The 24537-nt window shown below is 41.9% G+C and overlaps 1 protein-coding gene across 6 annotated transcripts; it reads right to left on the bottom strand.

Annotated features, from left to right (window-relative positions):
* Positions 1-8119: 8119 nt before the first annotated feature.
* Positions 8120-19715, bottom strand: LOC101776871 (probable histidine kinase 5). Of its 6 annotated transcripts, none has more exons than XM_012842727.3 (15): positions 18921-19715; positions 16745-16999; positions 15795-16250; positions 14249-14524; positions 13495-13664; positions 13195-13410; positions 12927-13113; positions 12770-12821; positions 12424-12653; positions 12230-12328; positions 11239-11900; positions 10240-10740; positions 9268-9765; positions 8667-8808; positions 8120-8539 (listed from the first exon to the last, which is right to left on the bottom strand). In XM_012842727.3, exons 1-13 carry the CDS (start codon positions 19152-19154, stop codon positions 9498-9500), a joined length of 3606 nt encoding a protein of 1201 aa, XP_012698181.1. In that variant the 5' UTR covers positions 19155-19715; the 3' UTR covers positions 8120-8539; positions 8667-8808; positions 9268-9497. The 6 variants fall into 6 exon arrangements, with proteins under 6 accessions (XP_012698181.1, XP_022679165.1, XP_022679166.1 ...); XM_022823430.1 differs by lacking the exon at positions 8667-8808 and adding an exon at positions 18510-18842 and having other exon boundaries at positions 18921-19060; XM_022823431.1 differs by lacking the exon at positions 8667-8808 and adding an exon at positions 18510-18847 and having other exon boundaries at positions 18921-19044.
* Between the last annotated feature and the right edge of the window lie 4822 nt (positions 19716-24537).

The raw sequence follows: 24537 nt of genomic DNA, 5'->3' as shown, positions 1-24537 counted from the left end.
CAAACAAGAAAAACAGGGTAAATGCAATAAAAAGAATTAGGGTTAGTCCAAAAACTTAGATAGATCGCCCCATGGCTCGAGTCGCCGATCCCCGGCAATGGTGCTAGAAAAGCTTGTTGACGGTAGTTAATACGCCAAGTTGTAAACTACAAGCGCACGAATCATTGTAGCTTTTCTCTTAGAGTATTCCATCCAAGGTTTATTAATCCGTAGATCAGTAGTTAACTAACTAGGGCTTTTTATCTAACTCAACGGATCTAATCCTAACATGAAGCATCGATTTCATATAAAGGTAAACATAATGGATATGAATGATAGAGCATAGATTGATCACATCCACATATTCATATGAGATAGCATAACCATGGGTAACAAGGACCTATCATCTTCTAGTTGCAGATCTAGCTAATAAGCAAGCAAATCATGCATCTCATCCAAAGCAATCTTTAAACTACTACCTCCGGTCAACCTCCCAAAAACCTCCACCCTACACGGAAGCAGACCCCATCACGATCCCCCCTATCGGCGCAGACAATTTAAGGGTACGAATATAGGTGAATATATCTAGATATCATGAAGGATCGACACACTAGATCTAATCACCGTGATTACACCAAGCATGCTAGATAGTCTAATCCGGAACTAGACCAGGAACAAGAATATCCACGATAGACAGAAAGCATAGAAGGAGGCAATGAGTCGCTAACAAATTGGATGACATGAAGAAAACATTGGTTATATAATATATGTATTAAGATCATCACCTCTTAGTATATATGTAACAACCCCAGTTAATCCTTCAAGTTAACCTTAATCCGAGTCCCAAATTCCTCTGTCTCAGCCCTCCCCTGAGCTTAAGCGCTCCGCCTCCGGTCAGGGTCCCGACCCCTGAGACTCCGACCCACCCTGTCGGTTCCTTCTGAGTTTCCCAAGGCAGTGTCCCTTCAATCTTAAACAGAGGAGAAACTGAGAATGACCGGTGGAATGACGGGTGGACCCGCAAATCTTTTTCCCCAGATCTCCCGAGGCAGACGCACTCGAGCGGCCTACATCGCTTCATAGCTCTCCCGCCGCGTGGCTCAGCTTCTCCGACGCCCGCCGCTTCACCCAGTCGCCGGCCGTGACAGAATGGATTCCCATGCCCTCCTCCCCAATCGCAGCGGAAGCCCCTCTGCACCCCTTTCTGCAGCGCCTCATCTCGCTCGCGCCCTCGCCAGCCGCGCCTTGGTGCTCCGGCGCTGCTATGGCAGAGCCTTGCTGCCTGCTGCGTCCAAACTGCCTCGCTGCTCGCGCCCATCATCACCTCACCGGATCCCCTGCTGCAAGGTCCGATGCCTTCCGGTTTTTCCGCCACTTCTCCACAGTCGCGCCGCCCCAAACTCGCTACGCGACAATTCCTCCATCGCCAACCTCGACTCCGGCCACGACAGTTCTTTTCCGCCTTGCCAGAACTGTGCCCAGCAAACCGCTGCTTCGCGCTCGCCCGCGCAGCCGCAGCCCACCTGTCTTGTCACCTGTGCAACCTCGCTTATAGCGCCGTTTCCCCCTGTCACACCCATCAGATCCGCCGCACGACGACGCTCACCTCCGCCAAATCTCAACCACCGGCAAAACCGCGCCTGCGCCACCTTGTCTCCAGTGCCCAATAGCTGAGGACGCTATCTTCGAAGTCCTATTCCGCTGCCCATCGTCGCTCAATCACCGCCATGGCAACGCACTCCCTCCTTTTCTTCCGGTCTTCGTGCTACTCCAACTCCCTCTCGCTCCGCGCAGCTATAAAAGGGAATGCCGGAGTCCTACTGGAGTTCCCTTCGCCATCGTTGCCTCGCCGTCTTGTTCCCTGTTTTGTGCTTGAGCGCCGCCACCTAAGTTCTTGAGAAACTCTCAGTCCCGCTCAACACCCACACCTCCCCAATCCACCCAGCCGCCTACTCCTCCGCGCTGTGCTAGAGCTTCCTTGTTGCTCACAAGAAGCTTCGCCGCCACCGGAGCACCGCCGGACATCGCCGCCATCGGAGCACCGCCGGACATCGCCTCCACCCAAGCCTTAGTGCTTAAGTGCTTAAGCCCTTCCGCGCAAGTCTACTCCTTCCCGACCCTAAAGCTTCACCTATAAACCGAAGGTAAGCTACCGACCCCTCACCAGTTCGCCCGACCTTATCTGTTTGCCCGACCCCTTTTCCGCCTCGCCCAACCCTATCTGTTGGCCGACCTTTAATTGCTTCGCCCGAGGACTCAGCTGTATCTTTTTCCTTGACCTAAGGGTATCTGTGTAAGATTTCGGGGACTTCCCTGTAATAGATCTGAGGACCCCAACCACAGTTATCCCTTAATGTTTAAGAGTCAGATCATAAGTTTCTTCCAATCCGACCCTTGGTCTTGTTCTCTATCCACTGAAGCTTGAACCCCATACTCTTTTCGTAGCCTTGCTACAGGTTTTTGGGCTAAGACTTGCAAGTGTTGTTGTTGAAATAACCGTCTAAACACTAATCCCTGCATTGCATGTGTGTAGAGTTTCGTCTTGCTGACGGCGTCTACGAGCTACACCCGGTGCCAGAAGACAGAGCCGTCACTGAGCTACCAGTTCCAGAAGCCAAAGTCGCCCCAGCTGAAGACCAGCTTCCCTCCCCTCCGCTTGAAGGCAAGCCCCGGAGCATGAACCCCAATCTTTTTCTCAAACTTGCGCATGCCTTCTTTCTCGTGTTTGTGCATTTACGTATAAGAGTTGTTTGCAACCTTAGATGCATGACATAGTTCCTTGATCTGAACACTAGTTGTTGGACTGAGTAGTTGCTATGCTTAAATAGGAAAGCGGTACAAGTCGAGCGATTTCCTGTCACTCGCGAGTTATAGGAATTGGTTGTTTCCCTTCTGTTACAACTATAAGGATGATGGACGGGGTAGGATTTTGGTTAACTCTTTGGTGGTCGGCTGATCGTCCCGTCTGTCTATGGAACTTGTTAAGGCCCGACAGTGGTGGTGTTCGTGATCAAGTTTTTGAAAGTACTAATCTCATACCTATTATGGGATGGGGAAGCCTAGTACCTGATTGAACTAGGGCGTGGCTTATACCCCTGCTATCCCTGGAACGAGGTTCCCATGATGCATCATGTGGGTGCAAGTGCGGTCATAGTACGGTAGAGGCCGGGACTGTAGAGCATTGCATGCCAAGGGAAGTTTGGACCTGACACGTGCCTGGGAATTGATGGGGACGGCCGACACAGGAAGCGACCCTTGTGGTGCGCAGATGTCGTGAGGTTAGGTTCACCATGCATGGTTAAGAAACCCGAATCGATTCATCTGCCTCTCACAGTTTGAGACTGCTTGATCGCTATGCTACACTGAGTAATGAAAGAGTGTGATGATGACATGGTTTTGATGATGAGTTTATATTCATAAAGCTGGATCCATGTTTGCTTAGAGTAAGATGCCAATATAGACTGGTTAATGAACTTAGAATTGGAGCTAAAAACTTGAAAGTAAGGACCTAAATTAGTCGCTTTTGGCAAACAAACCCTCAGCCAAAGAGCCTTGCATGTCTAGATGTGGTGGAGTAGTTTTACCACCGGTCGGTTAAGTCTTGTTGAGCTTAGCAGCTCAGCCTTGTTTGTGGCTTCTTTTCAGGTGAAGTCGCAGCTCCTGAGTTCGCTTCTGTTGGCACTTGGCCACCCCAGCTCCCTCCGGGTTGGACGGTTGAGTGGGATCCCTCCTCGGACAGCAAGGAAAGGGATCACTGATGTCCTGATCGGCCTCATCAGGGACATCCGACCCCCAGCGCTAGCTTCCGTTATTTTACCCTTTCCGCTGCTTGAACCCTGTAAAAACTCTGATTTTCGTTTGGATGTTGAACTAAATGATCAAATTTGGTTAACTCAGTGGATCTGTTGTATTCTCTGGAACCACTCACCTTCGTGTGAGTTTGCTAAACTCGGTCCTGTTGAATGGTTTAATCGGATGAAATCCGACGACACTTCGAGTTAACTTGACTAAGGCATGAGTGTCGCGTGTCAGGCGACTTAACTATGCTTTAATCAAGGTAATCCGAGGTGGATCCGCCACAATATACCATTGATGATCTAATCCTGATACTGGTCCCCACCATGGCACAACCGCACAGGGAGGCCATGGTGGCTAGGGTTGGTCTAAGCCATCTCCTAGACAACTTCGAAGACTTGCAGCGGCCCTCAGCTCCCTCTGGTGTATGCCTTTGGTTTCATCGAGTTCTAGTAGATGGATCTGCATGCTTAATGAAATATCAGAGTATTTATAGTGTGGAGGTGCCGTGGGGCAAAGGGCACATCAATCGGGGCTAGAAACGGGCCAGGCTGATCGGCCTAGGCGAGTTCACTACCTTCTCAGCCTTAAACGCCAAAACTTTCTATACAAAAGTTGTATATCTTTTCGATCCATGCAAATTAGACACCAAATTCTCCCCAATCAGAGTCCAAACAAGGGAGATATGCCTCATGCAATATCTGTTGCTTCTGCGGGCCTTCTGACCTTCCAATCTTGAGTTTCCCTTAGCTTGACCTCAAACTCATCTTGCCATATCTTTGCAAACTTAGCCCTTAAGTAATCTTGGAGTAGTGTTTGCCAAAAATGAGCATCATATGATCCCAGAGGACCCTAGGCCGATTGGCCTAGGCCCTTTTTGGGCCCGTTGGCCTTCATCTTTCTCTAGTTCGTCGCTTGTTCTGGCTTTATCCAATTATGCTCCATTTAGTCTAATTTCCTGCAAAAACACAATATGCTTAAAATACATTGCATATGCGAAAACAAGGTTATTTCAGGTGCCAGGTGGCGGGTTAATATAAGAATATGTATGAAAACGCCACTTAAATGGCACGGAAAGTGTGTCAATAACGAGCGTCAACACTTACATCGATTAAACAAAAGTTGCATGAAATTGTTTTTGAATATATTAGAAGACTTAGAGATACTAGAAACCGATGCTATGGTCTAACAATTTCTGATGGAGATTTAGCTGATCTAGTTTATTCTAGTTTACTTGAATTTCATAAAGAAAATCTAGAAGGGAAAGAGTTTCTAGATGTTGGTCAAGTGTTACAAAAAGGTCTGGCTAATGGAAGCCGAGGTAAAGACTCTAGAAACTCACAAAAGGCTAGTGAAAAAGCTAATCGTCCTATTTATATCGTTAGTTATGAATCTGGTCATTCGGATGATGAAAGCAATGATGTTTTAACTGCTAAATTTGCATGGTCACACAAAGATAAACCTAGTACTTGTGCTTCTCTCAAGCTGGTCCATAAGAATTGGCAAGAAGAAATTAAGTATACTTTCGATGTAGCCAAGTGTAATAGGATTTTTGATGAGTTGCTAAAAGTTGGGAAGATCAAAGTATCTCATACTATACCACCACTTGAGGAATTGAAACAACATTCTTATAAGGCTGAAGATTGAGCAACGGTCAGCCAAGGAGCAAAAGGCACTTGATGAAATCAGGAGGAAGATCCGTGAGAAGAAGGAGTGGGAGATCTAGGAGCTGGAAGAAGAAGGTACGAAGCAATATGTATCACACTTCTCCGTGGATCAACAAGGGAATGTCAAGAAGATAAAGGATGTCACAAGTGACATTCCCCAAGCTAAGGTAAAATCTGATCCATCTTCTAGTGTTATTTCAGAAAATGCAAATTTAATTGATACTAGTGTTGCTGCTCATATGAACAATAAGTTTGATGCTATGAGTGAAAATTTTGCAAAACTTGTTGATCAGTTAGATGCTAAAGTTAACCAATTGATTTCAGGCAAAGATCCTAATGCTTCAACTTCTAATGCCAAAAACAATAAGGATAGCGATGTTTTTTATACTTTGCAAATACCTAAAGTACCTATAGGACCTAGATCACCAATAAAAGAAATACATAGCCGAACTATTTTTGATAGCTCGGTTGAAACAGAAGGTACTATAGTTACATATAGTGAACACCCCCCATATTTGTTCAAAACATAGGTGTTGTATCTAGCTCATCACATGCTTTTAATAGCTCGTTGCAACATTCAATGCTGAATCAATCTCAACAACATGTTCATGGTTCACAACCATATACATATAGTACAACGCCTCCTAATGTTGCTAGTGCCCCCAATTTAGCTTCTAATCAGCCTAGGACTGATATGGAAGGATTAAGAGGGGAGATGCTTGAGATCTTCAGGCAAACTCTTGGTAGAGATCATAAGGTCCCAAAAAGAGCATATCAAAAACCTTACCCTCAAACTTATGAGTTTGTTCAATTTCCACAAGGGTTTAGGACTCCAGAATTTACTAAGTTCACAGTTATGATAATAGAACCACATTAGAACATATAGCGCAATGTCATACAATGTGGTGAGAAGGCCCCTCAAGATATATTGAAGACTTCAACGCTTGGGGGGCAAGGCAAAAGCAAGGACGTCGGTGCTGCAAAGACCGGTCTGATCGGTCTCAGAACCGGTCTAACCGGCTCATCCAGGAATACTGGAGCCAAGCGTGATTTGAAGAACAAGGCGAGGTCGACCTTCAAGGATCTGTTGGCCAAGTATGAAAAGGAAGGAGCTAGCCAGAAACAAGGGAGCCATCCAAGTAAAGGTAAAACATCAAAATTTTCACCAAAACATCAAAAACAACCATGTTCTTGTGAGTCTCGTGTAAATTATGCTGCTGCGCCACATGCAAATTTTGGACCGACTACGCCATGGTCTTGGTCATATCCTTACTATTATTCACCTTTCGATTATGGTAGTTTACATACGCAACCATTTATTATTCAATATCCTCCTACATATTCAAATTATGGTTCATTGCAAAGATCGGTTGTTGCTAACAATGATCTAGTCAGAAGTGCACCCATTGCTGCTAAAGGTGGTGAGAAAGACAGCAAGAAAAATTCAAAATACCTACGGCCGAGGTGGCGTCCCTCAGGCTTGTCTCACACTCAAAAAAGAAGATTACAACGGATGTGGAAGCAAGGATCAACGGAGCAGCATGCAGCGGTGATACCGGCGAGGTCAGTAGCTACTAAGCAGGTATGGAGGCCAAAGCAAGTTGTTCCTTGAATTAAGAGTAAGTTTTATGGCCGATAAGATGATTATCGCCCTTAGGAAAAATATATGGTCGATGCATTGTTCATCATCGTCCTTAGGAAATTTTGGTCCAAAATGGTGTTTTCTAGCATGCATGATTTGCCAAAAAAATAGGGGGGGCATGTGTTCTTAGCCGAAATTGGCAAACCTGGACAAACTTCTTTAGACCGGTCTACCAAACTGGTCAGACCGGTTAGAATAAAGTACTCAAAATGCAAATTGTACTCCACTATTGTGTAGCTCTCATCAAATAGATCAAAATGCATATGTAGAACGTCCGATTTGAAGTCCGAATGAGAGAGTTATGCCCTCGGGAAGATCTGCACCCAGGAAAACCGGTCAAACCAGTTTGCCAGGGTGGTTAGACTGGTTTGGTCTGTGTAGTCCGAGTTAATAATTGTATTTTGACACGGGATTTGAAACGATTTCGACTCCTAATGGAGCAAGATCTCCCCAACCTATAAATATAAAGGGCCACAGCTGATTGAGGGTATCCAATCAATCAAAAACACATCTTTTATCTTTTTTACCTTTTTCCTTTGCCCTAGCATTTCCAACTATTACTTGTTGTTCCTCTTTCGTCTCTACATCGATTGAGGGCGCTCTAGGTGGCCTGCCGATCTTAGAGCAACCCTGCGTGCGCTTGCCCCAACGTGATCCTTCCCGGACAAGTTTTCGTTGGTCCGTCACCGAGCTCACCGACAAAACCGGTCTGACCGGTCTATCGAACTGGTCTGACCGTCCTGTCTGACCGGTCTATCGAACTGGTCTGACCGTCCTGTGCAGAGACGCTGCAAGGTGTGCCCCTGCCTGCTACACGTTCGAATGTTGGCCCGATTTTAGCACCAACAAATATAAATAAAAAAATCTTCTTTATTACAATAATAGATCTAATCTACAAAGGGATAAGCTCCATCTTGTATATAATCTTGAATTAGGCTCCTCTGTTTTAGGAGGTTAGTTTCTGTAAGAGAAGAGCTCACTTATAATCGGACCAGTAGTTCTTGTTTTTCAACAGGTGGAAGTGTGAAAGCTCAAATGTAATAAACTGGTTCCTTTTATATATGAATGAGCATGGCATCATGCCTACTTGGCGGTACGAACCTGTCTTACGGTAACCTTGAACCCGCATCAATCTCCCTTTCGTCAACAATGCTCATCCTAATAATAAATCATAGATTGCTACAAAAGAATGGTTAAAAGACCTACTAACCCAACCCACAAAATTGACGGAATACAACAATCCTTATTTACATTTTCCAACCCACAATTGACTATTTACAGTATGCATTAAGCCTTGAAAAAGTGTGTGCTTGACGTGGTGATACCGAGTGTATCCTCCGTGATCTATCATATGCCAAAAAGGTTTGAAGCCCTTCGCTTTCTTGTATAAGGGATGAGGCGATGTCGCTGAACTCAATGTTGACGCAAGCTGTAGCTTGGTTTGTCCGTGAAGCACCTAGAATACAGCATTTGAGAATCAATGAGGTGGTGTTAGAAAACATTACAGAAGCAATCGCTACCGCAGTTGCAAGTTCAAAACTTGTATTTGTCCCAGAAAACTATGGCCAGGAAAATATATTAACCCCTATTTTCTTCTTATCTTCTTCTTTTCCCCAATGAGCGGGAGTGCAAGGTATTTTCTTTACTAGCAAGGTCTATGCGCACTGGGCCTTCAGTTTGATTTGCTCAAAAATAAAGCTACAATTAACAAATCAAGCAATTTCCCTGAAAAAGTAAAGAGCAAATTAGTATTTGCGTTTCTAAGATACTTCATATATAACTTTTATTAGCTGTACTTAGCTGGCAAACATAATAGATGCTTTATCCGCATTTGACACCAGGCAAGTCAATGTTATAACAGGTTTCTTTTTTTGGATAACAAGAGCAAATTAGTATTTGCGTTTCTAAGATACTTCATATATTGTGTACTAAGCTGGCAAACATAATAGATGCTTTATCCGCATTTGACGCCAGGCAAGTCAGTGTTATAACAGGTTTCTTTTTTTCGGATAACAAGATGCTTTATGGAGCGATGGGGAACTATCTTTATCGCTCCATAAATAATGCAAATGCATATGCTTTGTGAGCTGCATGGGCAATTACCTTAATCGCATAAGCTTCTTTGCAAAAAAAACAATAATAATTGTATAAGCTTGCTCCTAAAAAGTATGTAGAGGAAATCACCAGATAAAATGCAGTTCAGTCGAATCTGGTTTTAGTACGCCGTAGCTCCACTGCTTTGCAGGACCTGCTGACCTTCAAGTGGGTCTTTTGGCAGATCTTGAACTAGTGTTAAGGCAAGTACCAGTGTTGCCCAGACAGGTCGATCCTGTGCCAGGTGCTCGGAATGCCTGGGTGTGCTGCCTGGTGCAGGCAACTTTTCCGGGGTTCAATCCAAACAGGCCATTCATCTCTTATGAAGTTGGATCTGTTTCACCAGTCTCTAAGAAATGGGCAACAGCAGAGTAGAGCTGCTGTTCTTCAAATGGCTTTGACACATATCCATCCATTCCACATTCCATACATTTTTCAAAGGTCGCTTGGATTACATCTGCTGTCATGGCTAAAATCGGGACATGCCAATGCGGCTTATTTCCATAATTATCAGCTGATACTTCACCCATCTGGATCACATCATTGATTTTTTTCTCTACGGATCGGATTAATCTTGTAGCCTCAAACCTGAAATTGAAGGTAAAAATTGTTAATGTTAGTCCTACAGTGCATCTACTAGTGATCAAAGTGGATGTAGCCACAAACTAAGCATACTAAGCTACAGTGATCTTTTTAACCAAGCACTGAATGTGCAAGAGATTATGCTCAGCGATCCACCTATGATCACTAGCTTCCTGATACTTCTTTAATATAATGGTACACAACTCTCCTATGTGTTCGAAGAAAAAAAAAACTAGATTCCTAATAATAATAAAAGGATATGCATACATTTGTCGTTTCTTTAGTTGAGTACCAAAATTTAACTCTAGCTCAAGAAGCTTATAGCTAAAATTAAAGACATACTTCCATGAGAACCAATGTAAGACGTTTCAGATTTCTGCACAAAGGATCTATACTTGCTGAATTTATTATAGTACACCCACATCACGTACATAACATATAACAATCTTTTATTAGTTACGTATTGGAAAGGAGGATTACCCGTCCATCTCAGGCATCTGAACATCCATGAAACAAGCATCAAATGTGTGAGGTGGCTTGAGCATATCAATTGCATCATTTCCACTGTCCACACATGTAACTATAGCTCCATATTTCTTCAAAGAACCAGCTGCAACTTTACGATTGACTGCATTATCATCCACAACCAGAATCTGTTTTCCAGTTAGTACACTTTGAAGAACCGAAGACTGATCTCTATTGTGTTGCCTTGTAACCCCAATCCCTAAGGTTTTGCGAAAACTAGCAGCGATAGTACTAAGGCGGAGGGGTTTCCTTATGCAATCACCATATCCTGTCAACCTCAAATAATCAGACTCGGCAGGGCTTATTGAGGTTCCCAAAAGAAAAATCTTTGGCATGGGTTCAGAAGACTTGTGTGTGCCCTTTAGTTGAAGATCTACAAGGCGACGATAAAATGCGAAACCTGAACCCTTACCCCAAGCTTCTGTATCAACAAGGACCATGTTCGGATTGCTTTTGCTGCACAACATGTAAAATAAGTCATTAGCAGTTTAAAAGAAAATGCATAACAAGTAACAACATGAAAAGTGAGACGGAACTTTGATTCTAAACAACATGCACTGTAGGACGAACATTAACAATTTTTACTGTAGGACTAACAACATGCATGTTGTTAGTCCTACAGTGCATGTTGTAAACCTGATTCCATAACTGAAGGAATTGACAAGTCATTTAGAATCAAACTACTTATTTCAGCTTCTAAACTGAAACCAACAAAAGTTTCACTCTGTTTCTCCTATCTTTCATTGGTTGATAAGAAATTATCGAACCTCCACACTACAGAAAATATCCAAAGAAATGATATCCAACCAACTCAAGAAATTATAGCTACACCATGTGTTGAGAGGACTGAAGCTTATAAAGTGCAAGGCATTTTACATTGGTTTGAACAAAATAACCTGTAGAAAGGTGTAGAAAACAAATCAAACAGTAAGATACACAAGAAAGGAAATGAACCTTGAGGTGCAGGCTTCCAGCAATGCTGAAAATGCAGATTCAGTTGTGGCAACAAGATTGCAATGTATTCCAAGTCTCTGCAGATGGTACATAGTAATCTCTGCACGTGCATTCCTTCCATCAATAATAAGAGCCCTCATTCCTTGAAAGTCTGATGGAGTAGGTTCGAAATAATATCTTTTAATATCACCAGGACCTTTTCTGTTCTCCTTGAAAATGGCAGTAAATGAAAATGTACTACCAACTCCTGATTTACTCGTAAACCCTATTTCTCCGCCCATCAATTCAACCAAACGTTTTGTAATACTCAAGCCAATTCCAGTTCCACCATATGTACGTGAGGTGGAACTGTCAGCTTGCATGAAAGGTGTAAAAATACGCAGTTGAGCATTCTTTGTTATTCCTATGCCAGTGTCTTCAACTCTGACAACTAAGTTAATTGTATCTGTTTCACCAGTTGAAGTTTTGAACATCCTAAAATTCTCCAATGACTTCCAGCTATCTGCTACTTCAAGCCCACTTAGTGTGTTCCATAGCTTCATGTTGTCAGGATCATCCAGAACTTCTCTGTTCTGAGCAGAAACGTCATAAAAAATGTTTCCTGCCCTCTTTAGTTCCTCAACCAAATGCACTTGAACGAAGATATGGCCTCGTTCGGTAAACTGTATTTACAGGCAGCCTCATTAAGATGGAGATAAATGAGATCATTCCTAGGTTGCATAAAAGAAAATGATGCAAAAGGCAACAATCTGTTTAGGTATGGAAATTATAGTCAAATATCAAGTTGCTAACGCTGCAGCTATTTGAGAATCACCAAGTTATAAGTCTGTAAAGAAATCTCAAGTTAATAAGCTCACAGCATTACTATCTTAGTTAAATTGCCACATTTCCTACTGAGTACAATTGTATAAATTAGTGGTGGGATTGACCAAACACAACTACAACTTGCCAGAAAGCTAAACATGGAAGCTACCAAAGATCTGAAACTAACCTTCATAGAATTCCCCACAAGATTTGTAATGATTTGCCGAAACCGCCAAGGATCCCCAATTAGAACATCTGGAACTTGATCAGATACAAGCACAGCCAACTACCCTCACAAAAGAATTAGTGAATTAAACATGATTTCAGGTCCCATGTCATTAAAACAATATTCAGAGTTACAGATTTTAAATTAGTACTGACCTCTATGCCTTTAGCCTGTGATTTTTCATAGAACAGAGATACCACATTGTCAAGAATATCACGGACATCAAAAGGCACTGCTTCCAACTCAATCCTTCCTGACTCTATCTTAGCTAGATCAAGGACTTCATTTATCAAGTTTATCAATGCCTTTCCACTTTCTTGAGCAGTAACTACAAAATCCTGCTGAGTTGTATCAAGTTCCGTGTCCATTAGCATCTGCAACATACCTGATTCATGAAGAAAGCCGCTTTCAAAAATCATTTGACAATGTCTATTGCGAAAACATTAATAAAAATACATATAATATCTAATATTAAACAAAAGAGATCTCTGAAGTACAAACCTAGAACACCATTCATTGGAGTCCGAATCTCATGGGAAACAGTTGCTAAAAACTGCAAGGCAATCAATATCTTATCAGCCGACAAAAAGAGAAAAGTAGCACACAGGAGATAACAACTAAAGAATAGTACAAAGACACTGGAAAAGGTAAACAGAACCTGAGATTTTGCAACATCCGCAGCTTCAGCTTGTCCTTTTAGTTCTCTCATTACTATATAATCTTGTTCAGCCTTTTCAAGGGAGTTCAGAGTTGCATAAATAATATGTCCAACAAGCAAAACAATTATAGCTACAGCTGCTGATATTATAATTGCAGACCAGGGAAGTGGGGGTTCATGTTTGAATCTGGAAGTGTGAACAAGGAAGCATTGAGTGCATCTGAAGGACAAAAGCATTTTACAAATTCTGATCACAAAAGATTGGTACCTGCAATGCATTTCATGTTTGCGTGTTGGGTCTCCAAAATCAATGCTACTAATGTGCTGCAGATCACCAGACACAGTAAAATCAGAACCATACATTTTGATAGGAGAGGTATGATTTGTGGTGTCATATAACCTAACAACTATCTTTTGTTTGCTAGCGAGTTGCTCTAGGAGTTTATCCACCAGAGAAGGAACATCAAATGAGGCACCAAGATAACTGCAAAGTGTCAATAATCACAATAAGATCAAGTCTCCTAAAGGGGGGAAACATAAGTGTGTGCCTATATGGAAACAAATTTACCCCAATGTAGCATGAATACGCTCCTCTGGTGTCGCATTTGGAGGAAGATCATATTTGTACACGGTGAACGTAAGCACCACACCGAGATGATTAGATTTCAGAAGCTTAAAAGGGGACGTTAGAGCCCCTTTACCTGTTGCCCGGGAACGTAATATATTATCATGATCTTCCTGAAATCAAGGTTCTAATGTTAAGAGACAGATGAAGGTCCTGAAATCTAAAAGCTTACATATTTATTTCAAGCCTACAATCTATGGCTCCTGTGTTGCTTTTGTACCATCATGTAATGCGCTAAACCACCAAAAAAGAATGCAATAACCAAAAGATCTTTTATTGCTATACTGTGGAAAAGAGAGAGGGGGCACAACTCTTTTACTGAGGTCGAACATCTAAGGTCCACATGTCAGCTATAGGCAGTGATGAACAAATTCATGGCCTCCTGCGTAGATTACCTAAGGTTTGAACATTCTATGGAACCTATCCACAATTTATGGTAATATAACGCTCTAACTCAGATGAACTGTTGAATAAGACACTGAACAGCTCATAATACTATCACATTCATTGTAACAATGTAATTTTTATGCACCAATTTCTAGTTTAATGAACAGGATAAAGTTTTGCACATGTTTTATCTTAAGCACTCGAAAGTAAGAAGAAGAGTTAGAAATTGCTTATTTTCCTAACAAAGTTAGCAGTGAGAATATAGATCAAAGAGAAAAGATTTACAGAAAAGGCCTGCAAATATCCTCACCTTCCCAGACATCATATCTACAGATATGATATGCTTCACAGTTTCCTGAGAGAAAATAACAGGTGCATACTCATCTTGAACTGGTGATGGTTCAAGCTTTTCAGGATTATAATCATGAACAAGGGACTGATCTCCAGCTTCCATCTTCTTAATCTTCCATCCGTGTTGTTGCTCAAACTGCTCCCTTTCACTGTGTAATACCTTCAATGCATAGGCCACACCGCTCATCAATGGCCTTTCAAATGTCGTCCTTGCTGTGAAGTCCTCGAATGTTTTCTGCAAGGGTCGGTATAAGCAAAAGTACATGATCATTGAAAAAGGTACAGTTATATTAGCAGGATGAAAACTAACATGACTTTCTCCTTACAAACAATAATTATTAGTAAATAGAAAATATAGTTTCAAACTAAATACTACTGTTTTAAGAACTTCTGTATGGTTCATACTTCATAATACAGTGGATTTTGGATTATCCACCTAGCAAAATCCCTATTATTTGCTTATTGGCAGTACATGGATGTACACGCATTCATTCCTTTCTCTACTACATACTTAGAGATCAGGGGACAAGTAAATAGAATGCTATTCCAGGTTTCAGCCAGAACAAGGCTCTGGTCTTTGTTGCCGCCTCCTAACTATAAGTAAATGAAGATGATCCTTGGGAGGCAATAATGCTATTGAAGTGGTCAGGATACATGAGACGCTGGGCACTTATTAAAAAAAAACTCGACCGGTGGGGGAAAGACCGCCGCCACGGCATTGCACTAAGAAGAAATCTCAGCCAATCTGGCCGAGAAAACCCCCAAACCCTGGATTCACCCTATAGGCCCGCACCGTAACCTGGGCCGACCACGACCAACTGGGTTGGCGACCACAGCAACTACCCCCTGATAGGAGGGCCCAAACCAACCATATGTGCCACAGGCCGGCGCCCTGCCACTATTTTTCCGGGTTGCCAGCGAGGGTTTTTTTTTTGTGCCACCAAGGTTTGAACCCTGGTTAGTGTCTCCCTCAACTAGGGAGCGTACCACTACACTATTATCGTTTACTCCCCAATTCAAAAAACCTTGTGCCCCTGCATGCAGTGTCAGCAATTACGACGGCTCCCTTTCTTAAATAAGAAATAAGACAGCCTCCTTAAGGAATCTATCTACTTCAAGTTATGTCCCTTCATCACTAAAGTGCAGCACCAATGGACATCATGATATCCAGTACGGTAAGTACAACACCATTATTTAAAAAAAGCGGTAAATACAATATCATCAGAAGCAGAAGTATTTGACTTCACCCAAGTAAATATAATAACATGAATGTTATACTAAGCAAATATGCAATCTCAAAGTTGACTTAACTCTACTGGAAGCTAGTATTAAATGGTGCCAAGCAGGAGCTGAACTAAGGGCACTTTGAGTTCACTACACATCATAATATGGTTCCCATTGATCTGTTGTAAAATTTACTGTTTCGCTATTACTATATGACACCCATATTGAAAGTTTGTTATTCACCATGTGTATGGGAGAACTTTGCAATTCATGAAGGGTACCTGATCGATAGCAGACGGATTCTTCCCATGGTGAAATGTTGAGACCAATATAGCCAAAGCTTGCACATGGTTCATGCTTACATTAAACTGATCCTGTAGCATCCTTGCTCTCTCATCACACATATTAGCAAGATTCTCAATTCTCCTAGCGACAACATCTGCATACATGCATAAAAATATGCATCCAGAGCTACAAAGCCCAATTGAGACACCAATAAGCAGGGCTCTTTTTGACCACTTTCGACTTATTTTAGCACTTGGTATCTGGAGAACTTTGTCAGACTCACACAGCTTATTTGATTGAATCCTTCTTTTGTGTATAGTTTTAACTATTGAAACCACAATGCTCCCAAATAAAGCAGATAGAAAGAGCATCACTGTGTGATTGGAACTTGACACAATATTCTGGACCACATTCACGCCATTCATTCCAGCACATAACTCACATTCATGCAGCTAGATACATTGGAAACAAAAACAAAATCAATGCAACTTTGTGGCAGTTGATGAGTAACATGATCGTGGATTATGCAATTACAAATAATATTTAAAAATCAAATAACCACATGTCAAACCAATATTTTACTTTACCAATATGATAAAACTCCATTTCTTTAATGATAAATCAAAAGCTAGAGGTTTAACAGCTATAGTCAAGTATCATGGCATAAAAAATGAAGCTAGGTAGTTCGTGCAAGAGAATTCTACTTAGGATTGAGTTCTGAAGAAACTATATATATTAACCTCTACGAAATATCTATTAGAGTTCAGATATCTATAGAACAATATGTTTACATGTAATAGGTAGAAGTTCCAGATGACTCACGAATAGCCAAATACACTCAACTACATGTTTCACTAAATGCAACTCTATACATGCTTTATATCTGTAACTGTAAGAGCTGCCATTCACAAAGTACATACAAGAGGAAATAAAATGAAACACTCACATTGCCTTGTGTAGTAGAACTAATGTCTTCTTGTATGACATTTTGCAAGAACTTAGCTTCCAATACCGCAGGTGCATGACTATTGACACCATATTTATCTTGAACTGTGCAGAATTGTTGAAGAATTGCATCTTTCAACCAATTCTGCTTTCCATCATATATCTTATCTCGAATACAAAGACTATCTGGGATACAAGACATGCCATTTACTTGATTTCCACCATGGATCAATCCAGATTTTCCCATACATTCTCTCTACAAAATAATAGCAAAGAAATAGTGGAAAGTGACAGTGAGGAATGCAAAATGCGATAGCGCAAAAACATTGTTAGTAACAACTATTTGATCAGACAGCTATTAGAAACATTGCATTCAAAACTCTCAGTTGGACACAGGTACAGGTATTTGATGGGAAAAGTAAAATTTTCCATTCCACTGAGATGTATATTCTTCTGTTTCACACATATATTAGCTAGTTTATAAATATGAATTGGAGTGATTTGTCTTGAGTTCGACATGAGCAATTAAATATATTGAAATGAGTCCCTTGCATTTGAATCACGTTTTACATCTCCCCTTCTTGTCATGTTTACCATAAATACTAAATGCCTGATAGCAATAGTATGTTAAATATGTTTTCAAGAAAATAGTAAGTGAAATGCACTTAAGGTATGTAGCCCTTTACTTTTACTTCCTAGATTACCACAGCTTTGTGTGCAACAATGGAGTTCTTGATAGCTAACTATATCTGCTGGTTGTTGAAACGGCCATTTGAGGTTGCTAGAGATCAAGTAAAAAAGTAGACCCATATTTGGGGTTCAATTGGCACCAAGTGAAAAGCATCCAAAAATCAACACAAGATTAGGCATAGTGTGCATCCGGCTTAGATGATTAACCAAGAGTTGGTTTAGATCAGTGATCCACATTTGTTATTCTTGATGCTTCGTGGCGCTGAGACAGCCTGGCAGCGATTGTTTAACTCTTGTGAGGGGCTCCAACAAGGATTGTGGGAGAGGGGTGACTCCCCAATACCTCAAGAAAAGGTTGTCATGCGTATTTTTCTTCTACCTCTACATACCAAAATTAATTTATTGCACTTATTTTTCACATTTTTTCCCTAGGATTGACATGTGTAGTTTATAGGATTGAAACCTAGAGTGCAAAACTTTTGTTCCGATAGAGTAGAAACACTAGAAAAGCCTAAAGTGCATTTAGATTGAAATTGATTTAGGCTTCTATATGCTGAGCCGATTAATTTTAGAAACTCTCTGTCCATTCAAGGATGACCGGTCTACCTTCTTGCCTATTAATGTTATGCTTCTAGGGCTTGTTTGGTTGCAACCCTGGACTAGGCAGCTAAATCGAACGGTAGGCACTCGAAATCGACGGCCTGAGAAGTCTGCCTAGCCCAGGCAGCAAAACACAGGCTTGAAGCAAGCAAGCCCCTAATGCTTGTTTCAATCCTTGCTGGAACAGAAAAACTGGCAACCTAACATTTTTTTATTGGATTCTAAACATTTCTTTATCTATTTTCATCGATCTTATAACAGCTTAAATTTCTAAAATCCACTGGAATCCAACTCAATCTATTGTCAACCATTTCCAGCAATCCTTCTACCCACAACAAATTCTTATTACCATGGAACCTTGTACTACTCTGTTTAGTAGATTAATTAGCTCATATAGGTACTGTTAACTACAAGAACAGACTCAGCATTCCAAATAGCACTAGATAATCAAGTGAACATACAGAAAGATAGCATACCTCTTCAGGTGTCAGTACCATACGGAATGGAACAGGTTGACACGTGATATCTAGTCCATAACAAATTCATATGCACCTTATTTGACATGCCGTAGGGAGAAACTGCATGTCTACGTTCAATCCTTGATACATCTCACTCCTTTACAGTGACTTGTGTGTAACATGACAAATTAATCTATTTATTGCTCCCGTTATCTACAATCTTTCACAAGTTTTGGTGCTCAACTACCTCAGATAGTAGTCTATATGGCTATCAAACAACGAATAGCTATATCAACAGCAGCGGACTGAACACGGATGAAAGATTGTGCAATGCATATGCGTGGCAAGCTCCTGCACTGTTCCATTCAATTAGAACTACAGAAAAGTAGAAAACAAGAAACTGACACAATAATTAGGCAAGCAAAGTACCTCTGTCGACGAGAGGAGGGACACCAACGCCTGCAGCTGTGTCGTACTGAGGTTGAACTGCCCCAGCATCCCCTCCTCCTCAGCAACCCTGCCCGAACTTGGCCTCCCACATCCACCAGTTGCCCAGACCACCAAGAGGCACACGACGAAGCCGGCAACGGCGCCGGCGCCGGCGTGCGCCGCCTTCCTTCGCCGGCAGCCGCCGCCGCACTCCCCTGCCCCGTTCGGAGCCATCCTAACCAGCCCCCCGCTTCAGCCACTGAAGACCTTCAAGAAACACGGCCTCACAGCACGAGACAAGTGGTGCTGCAGCGATTCAGACTCCACGATGCTGTGTTGCGCCCCTCCCCGATTCCGGGCCGGATGTTCCCAGAGCCACATGAACAGCGGAAGAAACCGCCGAGGCTTCCACCCGTCCAGGAGGCAAGTGAGCTCAGGATTTCAGAGAGGCCAGCGCCTCCCGCATCATCGAGCCAGCAGCAGTCACATGCCAAGAGAGAAGGGCGGGATTGGTGGGGTTCTTGCTTGGTTTCTTGCCCGGTTGGAGGGGCCCGGCACGCCGAGAGCCAATCCAAGAACGGAGGAGGTTGGTTGCTGCGGTGGCGCGAATGATTGCTTCCTCCTGCACTCGCACGCCGGGGCGTCGGGGACCGGTGGTGATCCAAGCGCCCACTCCAAGCCACCGAAGCAAGTTGCTCCTGGTTCCTTGCCCGGGTTTGGGTGGGTGGGTGGTGGGAGGGGAAAGGTTGGAGCAGGAGCTGCAAACAAAGGCAGGGGGGCTTGGTAGTAGTGACTAGTGAGCAACAACTGGACAACAGGAAAGAAACAAGAGAGGGAGGGAGGGAGAAGGGCGGCAGTGGTGTTTACTCAAGGTGGGTTTGTTTGGTCCCGGAGGGGGTTGCCTTCGTCCCATGAACCCGCGTTTGGTTGGAGAGGAATGGAGGTTGGGTCGGACCTAATAGGAGAATATTCAGTTGAGATGCGAGTCGAACGCATCCGCCCAAAACGAGCGGACGCACTGGACCCGCGTCGACATCGCGTGCGTCCCTCCATGCGTCCGCTCGCGGGCCTGTGCGTGCACGGGAGGAGGTGGCCTGGCATGAGGGCGGCGAGGAGGCGGCCAGCGGGAAGGAAGCGGCGGCCGGCGCCGGGACGGGGAGGAGGCGGTGCCGAGCGTAGAGAAGGTGGGGGTCGGCGCGGGGCAGGGAGGAGGGGTCCACAGGTGACAGGTGGGACCCGTTACTAACAGTGTTAAAATGACATCCATCACATCCCTCTCAACCCCTTCAACCAAATAAAAAACTGAAATGAAATCATCCATCTCATACAAACACGAGATGGGTCGACACCAAACCCACGTCGTTCCAAAATCAAACACACCTTCAGTAAAAGCTATTGTGGGTCTTGTGCTCCTCTCTCTCTCTCTTCCCCTGTTGCTTTTGATCCTTTACCCCCAGCTGTGTCTCTTCGCTGCTGTTGTTGCTGTACTGCCAAGTACTACTATAGCTCTAGCTGGAGGCAGGGGGATGGGAACAAGCCCAGGCCAGCAAGGAGGTGATGTGGAGTAGGTTAGTGAGATGGAAATTTTTGATGTTGGGAAAGGGTTGAAGGTGCACATCATTCTCACATCATACTCTGGTCCCAACATTAGTCATTGGTGACATGGCTTGGGGTTTTTCTTTCCCTTCTCTCTCTGTCTTTGCTTGCAAGAAAGATCTAAGTAATGAAGTCATGTGTAAACTGTGTGGTTGTATATGTGGAAAATTGTATATGTGGAAAATTGTGCTTGGCCATTTATGTGTAATCAGTGATGTATTTTTGTCCTTTTCAAGTTTAGGTAATTAAGTTACAGATGCTGACATGATCACATGAGAACGTAACCTTAGAGTACATCGTAGTTTGTAATAGAAATGTGGTTGTCACATCGTAGTTTGTAAAGATGTGGTTGTCTTAGTGTTATGTCGCTTTCCAAATGTATCTTTGCTTCCAAAAATCTTCCTATTCCAATTTTACTCTCCAGGTAAATGTTTCATATGAATAGGAGTCAAGCTCTAGCACCTTCGAAGTTAAATAATTGTCATCAAATTAGGCTTTCTACATAGCTATCGGTCAACATGCCCTTTTTTAAGTCATGTTTGAGCCCCTAACGTGAGAGTTAAGTCATGCATAGCGCAAAGTACTTCTATCGTATACGTCCTGGTATGAACAAAGCATAAACATGCACATCATGCATATGAACATCAATGATAGCTGATACATGAGTTAGTGTTGCGTCATTTTGCATTGATTTATTGTGACCATGCAGATGCTCTTTTTTCTCCATGAACCAAATAATATAATTTCTCTCCTTACTTGAATTTCTAAGTTTACTTTGGATCTCAGGTATCCAAAAACTTTAAAACTTCTCACCTTACTCGAAGTCATAGTTGATAATCGGGCATGATCCTATTGTAGTTTGTGTTATATATCTTGTGTATCATTATAGAAGGTTGTCCAAACGTTTTGGTTCTCCTTTTTTGGTGAACACGCAGACTGCAAAAGTTCGTGAAGTTTGACCTTAGATGGTCCACCTCTATTACATTTTTTTTCTTTATATAGCCAAAAACTTTTGGAAAATCGCACTTGGTATGTGCTGGTCCCTATAGGCTATAGCATGCATGTACTCTCTGATAGCCTGTCAAAAGCAAATATAAAAGCACCGCCCGATTGGATGTATGGTCCATGTGTCGTCTTTTCTTAAGGTTCAGTGAATTATGATGCACGTCTTTATTAGTATTTCCATTTGCTCTTTTAACATGAAAACAAAGTTTCACGCGGGGGTTATCTGGACTATGCAGAATATAAATTGTGAACATCTTTGTTTACAAAATATTAGTTAAATTTCATTGGCGCAAATAGTTGTGAGATTTTGGGCTTTATATTATTTTTTCACAATGGCATAGGTGGTTAATTTAGATCATAATAGTGAAAGTGGATAATTTGTTAAAAGATATACACAGTACTTTGGGACTTGAATGATAAAGCAAGGTAATTTAAATATAGACTTAGTGTTGCTTTGGGTTATTTTCAACAATTGTTTTGGTGAATAGTCTAGATGAAGATTTAGGGTGTTCATTTAAATTATTTTCTTAATAGCATAGGAATGATTCTGATTAACAATGGCCGAAGTGGATAATTTAGATGCATATATAGAAATACGTAGGGATATTTTCATAATGAGGATTTTTTTATAATGATAAAGGTAGGTACATGCCAATTAAAGTGTGATTTGAATGAAAAAAAGGGACATGAAGCGAGTACAGTTCTTTTTCTGGGACTCTGCAAACTTTGCTTCTTTGGCAAACAAACGAGTATATAATGAAATCGGTGAAGTATGACATTATATTGATGCCTAGTTTTTAATGTCAATGTTTTCTTTATATCCTCACAAAATTTTATTTGCTATTTCTACAGTCAGGAATTGTACACCAAAGTAACATTTTGCCCTCAGATATGCTGCCTGAATTTTATAAATGTTTGGTGATTGCCTAAAAGAAAATGGAAAAATATTGCTTGATTCAATGTATGGCGCTACATCTTTCTTTTTCTAGTTCTTATAAGGTTTTGCGTGTCATCATGATAAACGTCGCTGTTAGAAAATAATTGTCTAATGTTCCCTATTGGTTGTTCTTTTAATACGAAAAATAGATGACCTGCGCGAGGTCTTTTAATTTAAAGTATGCAGATTAATGATCAAAATCGACCAAACCTAAAAAAAAATAGAATATACACTACTTGCGCTGTCGCGCATATTTTATTTGCAAGTAGGTAGCGATCATATATAGCTATCCCAACTCTAAAATAAGACTGCACATAAAACACTAAATTCATTCAACCTGGAGTAGCTAAGAATTTCCGAGCAGTTTGAAATCATTGTCAAAAGATGAACTCAACCATAATTAAGGCCTCGTTTGGAACATGGAATTTTCCTCTCGTTACTATGATAATGTACAGTATTGTTTCTTCTGAAACTGTTGAATTACGGTGAAAAAACAGAGTCACGGTAAACAACTCATCAAGTCATCGTGAAACAGGTGGCGTCATCTAAGCTGATTCTGATTTTCTATGGAAGCTGATTCTCTTAGAGAAGTAATTCTGTGGTCGAAAGTGATTCTTTTTTATTCTCTAGCGTAAACACTTAGGATGGAGAATCACTTCATAGAATCAGGAGAAGCTATTTTTTCAGCTCCCAGCTTCTTAGTTCATTTCAAAGAATCACTTCACAGAATCAGCAGAGAATCACTTATCTCTTAAAAACTATTTGCTCCTACTGGATTCAGCGGAATATCAACTCTGGGAGCTCTACCAAACGCACCATAGGAGTAGCAAAGAGCCAAAGAATCAAAATTATAGCTCTAAATTTTGACCGTTTATTGCCATCACATCGCACTAGCTCGTTTGTTTGTAGCACAGTGTGAAAATATATATTTTTAGTGGGTCGACTTTTTCTGCATCGGTATCTCACTGGTTTAGTATTTGAAGTAGTATTTGTCATCCACAAATCGCCACGCTTACCTGCGGCTGGCGCCAAAATGGGGCAAGAAAAGCTACGGAGGAGCACTAATAGCCGTGTACTCCCTCCATCCCAAAAAACTATTCATTTATCTTTCAAAACTTATTCCATAAAGAGTAACCATATAACTTCATAACAATTCAACAAAGACTCTCATAATACCTTCTGGCCCAATTAACAAATTGAGCATTTACTCCCACCGTCGATGCTCGAGCCAGACTCGCTAAATAAGGAAGACTAATAGGTCCGAAATTACTGCAAGTTTGCATGCATAATTAATTCTACATGATAATCGATCTGATTAAAAAAAATATTAGGGGTACTTTGGATTTTTAACTTTACTACTACCTTATCTAAAATTTTCTAAATGAACGGTCTTTGTGGGACTGAGGGAGTAAAGTTTTGTGACACCAGTCAACCAAATAAAGGGCTTGGTGGGCTGTGCTCGGCATCCAAACACGTTCATAGTCAATTAGTCATAGCCGATTAAACAGGGACAATCTATCAGCAGTAGGAAGTCAATGTGATGTCCATTACGAGTAGGAAGTATCGTCTGGGAGTCGAGATACCAAGTGCTTATCTCAGCACGACAGGTAATGGACATCCGCGGCGGGCCAACCCGGCACTCATGGTGCGGGCGTGTCGAGTGTGGTCCACACCCTGAATCCCTGATCGAGCGCTGTGAATTGATGCATGCATACAAGTTTTTCAAAAATAGGCATGAGTGTGCACCTGTTCAGGAGATATTTTTTAATCGAAGACAGAAATGAGGGCGCAATTTATGCAAAATTGGCTAGGGACAAGAATATTGATATCATTTAATCGACGGTCTCGTACATACACTTAAAAGACAGAACGTAGGATATGTTGTCTTCTAAGTTGTGCGGTAGTCACTCAATAATTTTTTAAATTTCTGCATAGAAAAAATATTATAAGTTGTATGGTAATAACTCGAGCAATGGCAAAGGAGTTGTGTCATAGTTCTAAAATATAGCTTACGAGGGTTGTTTCATGAAAAAAATAAAAAAATTTATCTCACCCCACTATGTCTTCTTCACGTCACCA

This window comes from Setaria italica, chromosome IX (genome assembly GCF_000263155.2).
Source record: "Setaria italica strain Yugu1 chromosome IX, Setaria_italica_v2.0, whole genome shotgun sequence".
NCBI classification, from domain to species: domain Eukaryota; kingdom Viridiplantae; phylum Streptophyta; class Magnoliopsida; order Poales; family Poaceae; genus Setaria; species Setaria italica.
The sequence above is the reverse complement of the archived record's forward strand: the minus strand, read 5'-3'. Positions and strand labels throughout refer to the sequence as shown.

What these genes read in the sequence shown, in the direction of transcription:
- LOC101776871 (XM_022823429.1), bottom strand. Translation starts at nt 19,154, where the DNA reads ATGGCTCCGAACGGGGCAGGGGAGTGCGGCGGCGGCTGCCGGCGAAGG. An exon ending in TCCAATGAATGGTGTTCTAG is followed by an intron (nt 12,654 to 12,769) that starts GTTTGTACTTCA and finishes TTCATGAATCAG; the next exon opens with GTATGTTGCAGATGCTAATG. An exon ending in CAGATGCCTGAGATGGACGG is followed by an intron (nt 9,766 to 10,239) that starts GTAATCCTCCTT and finishes CTTCAATTTCAG; the next exon opens with GTTTGAGGCTACAAGATTAA.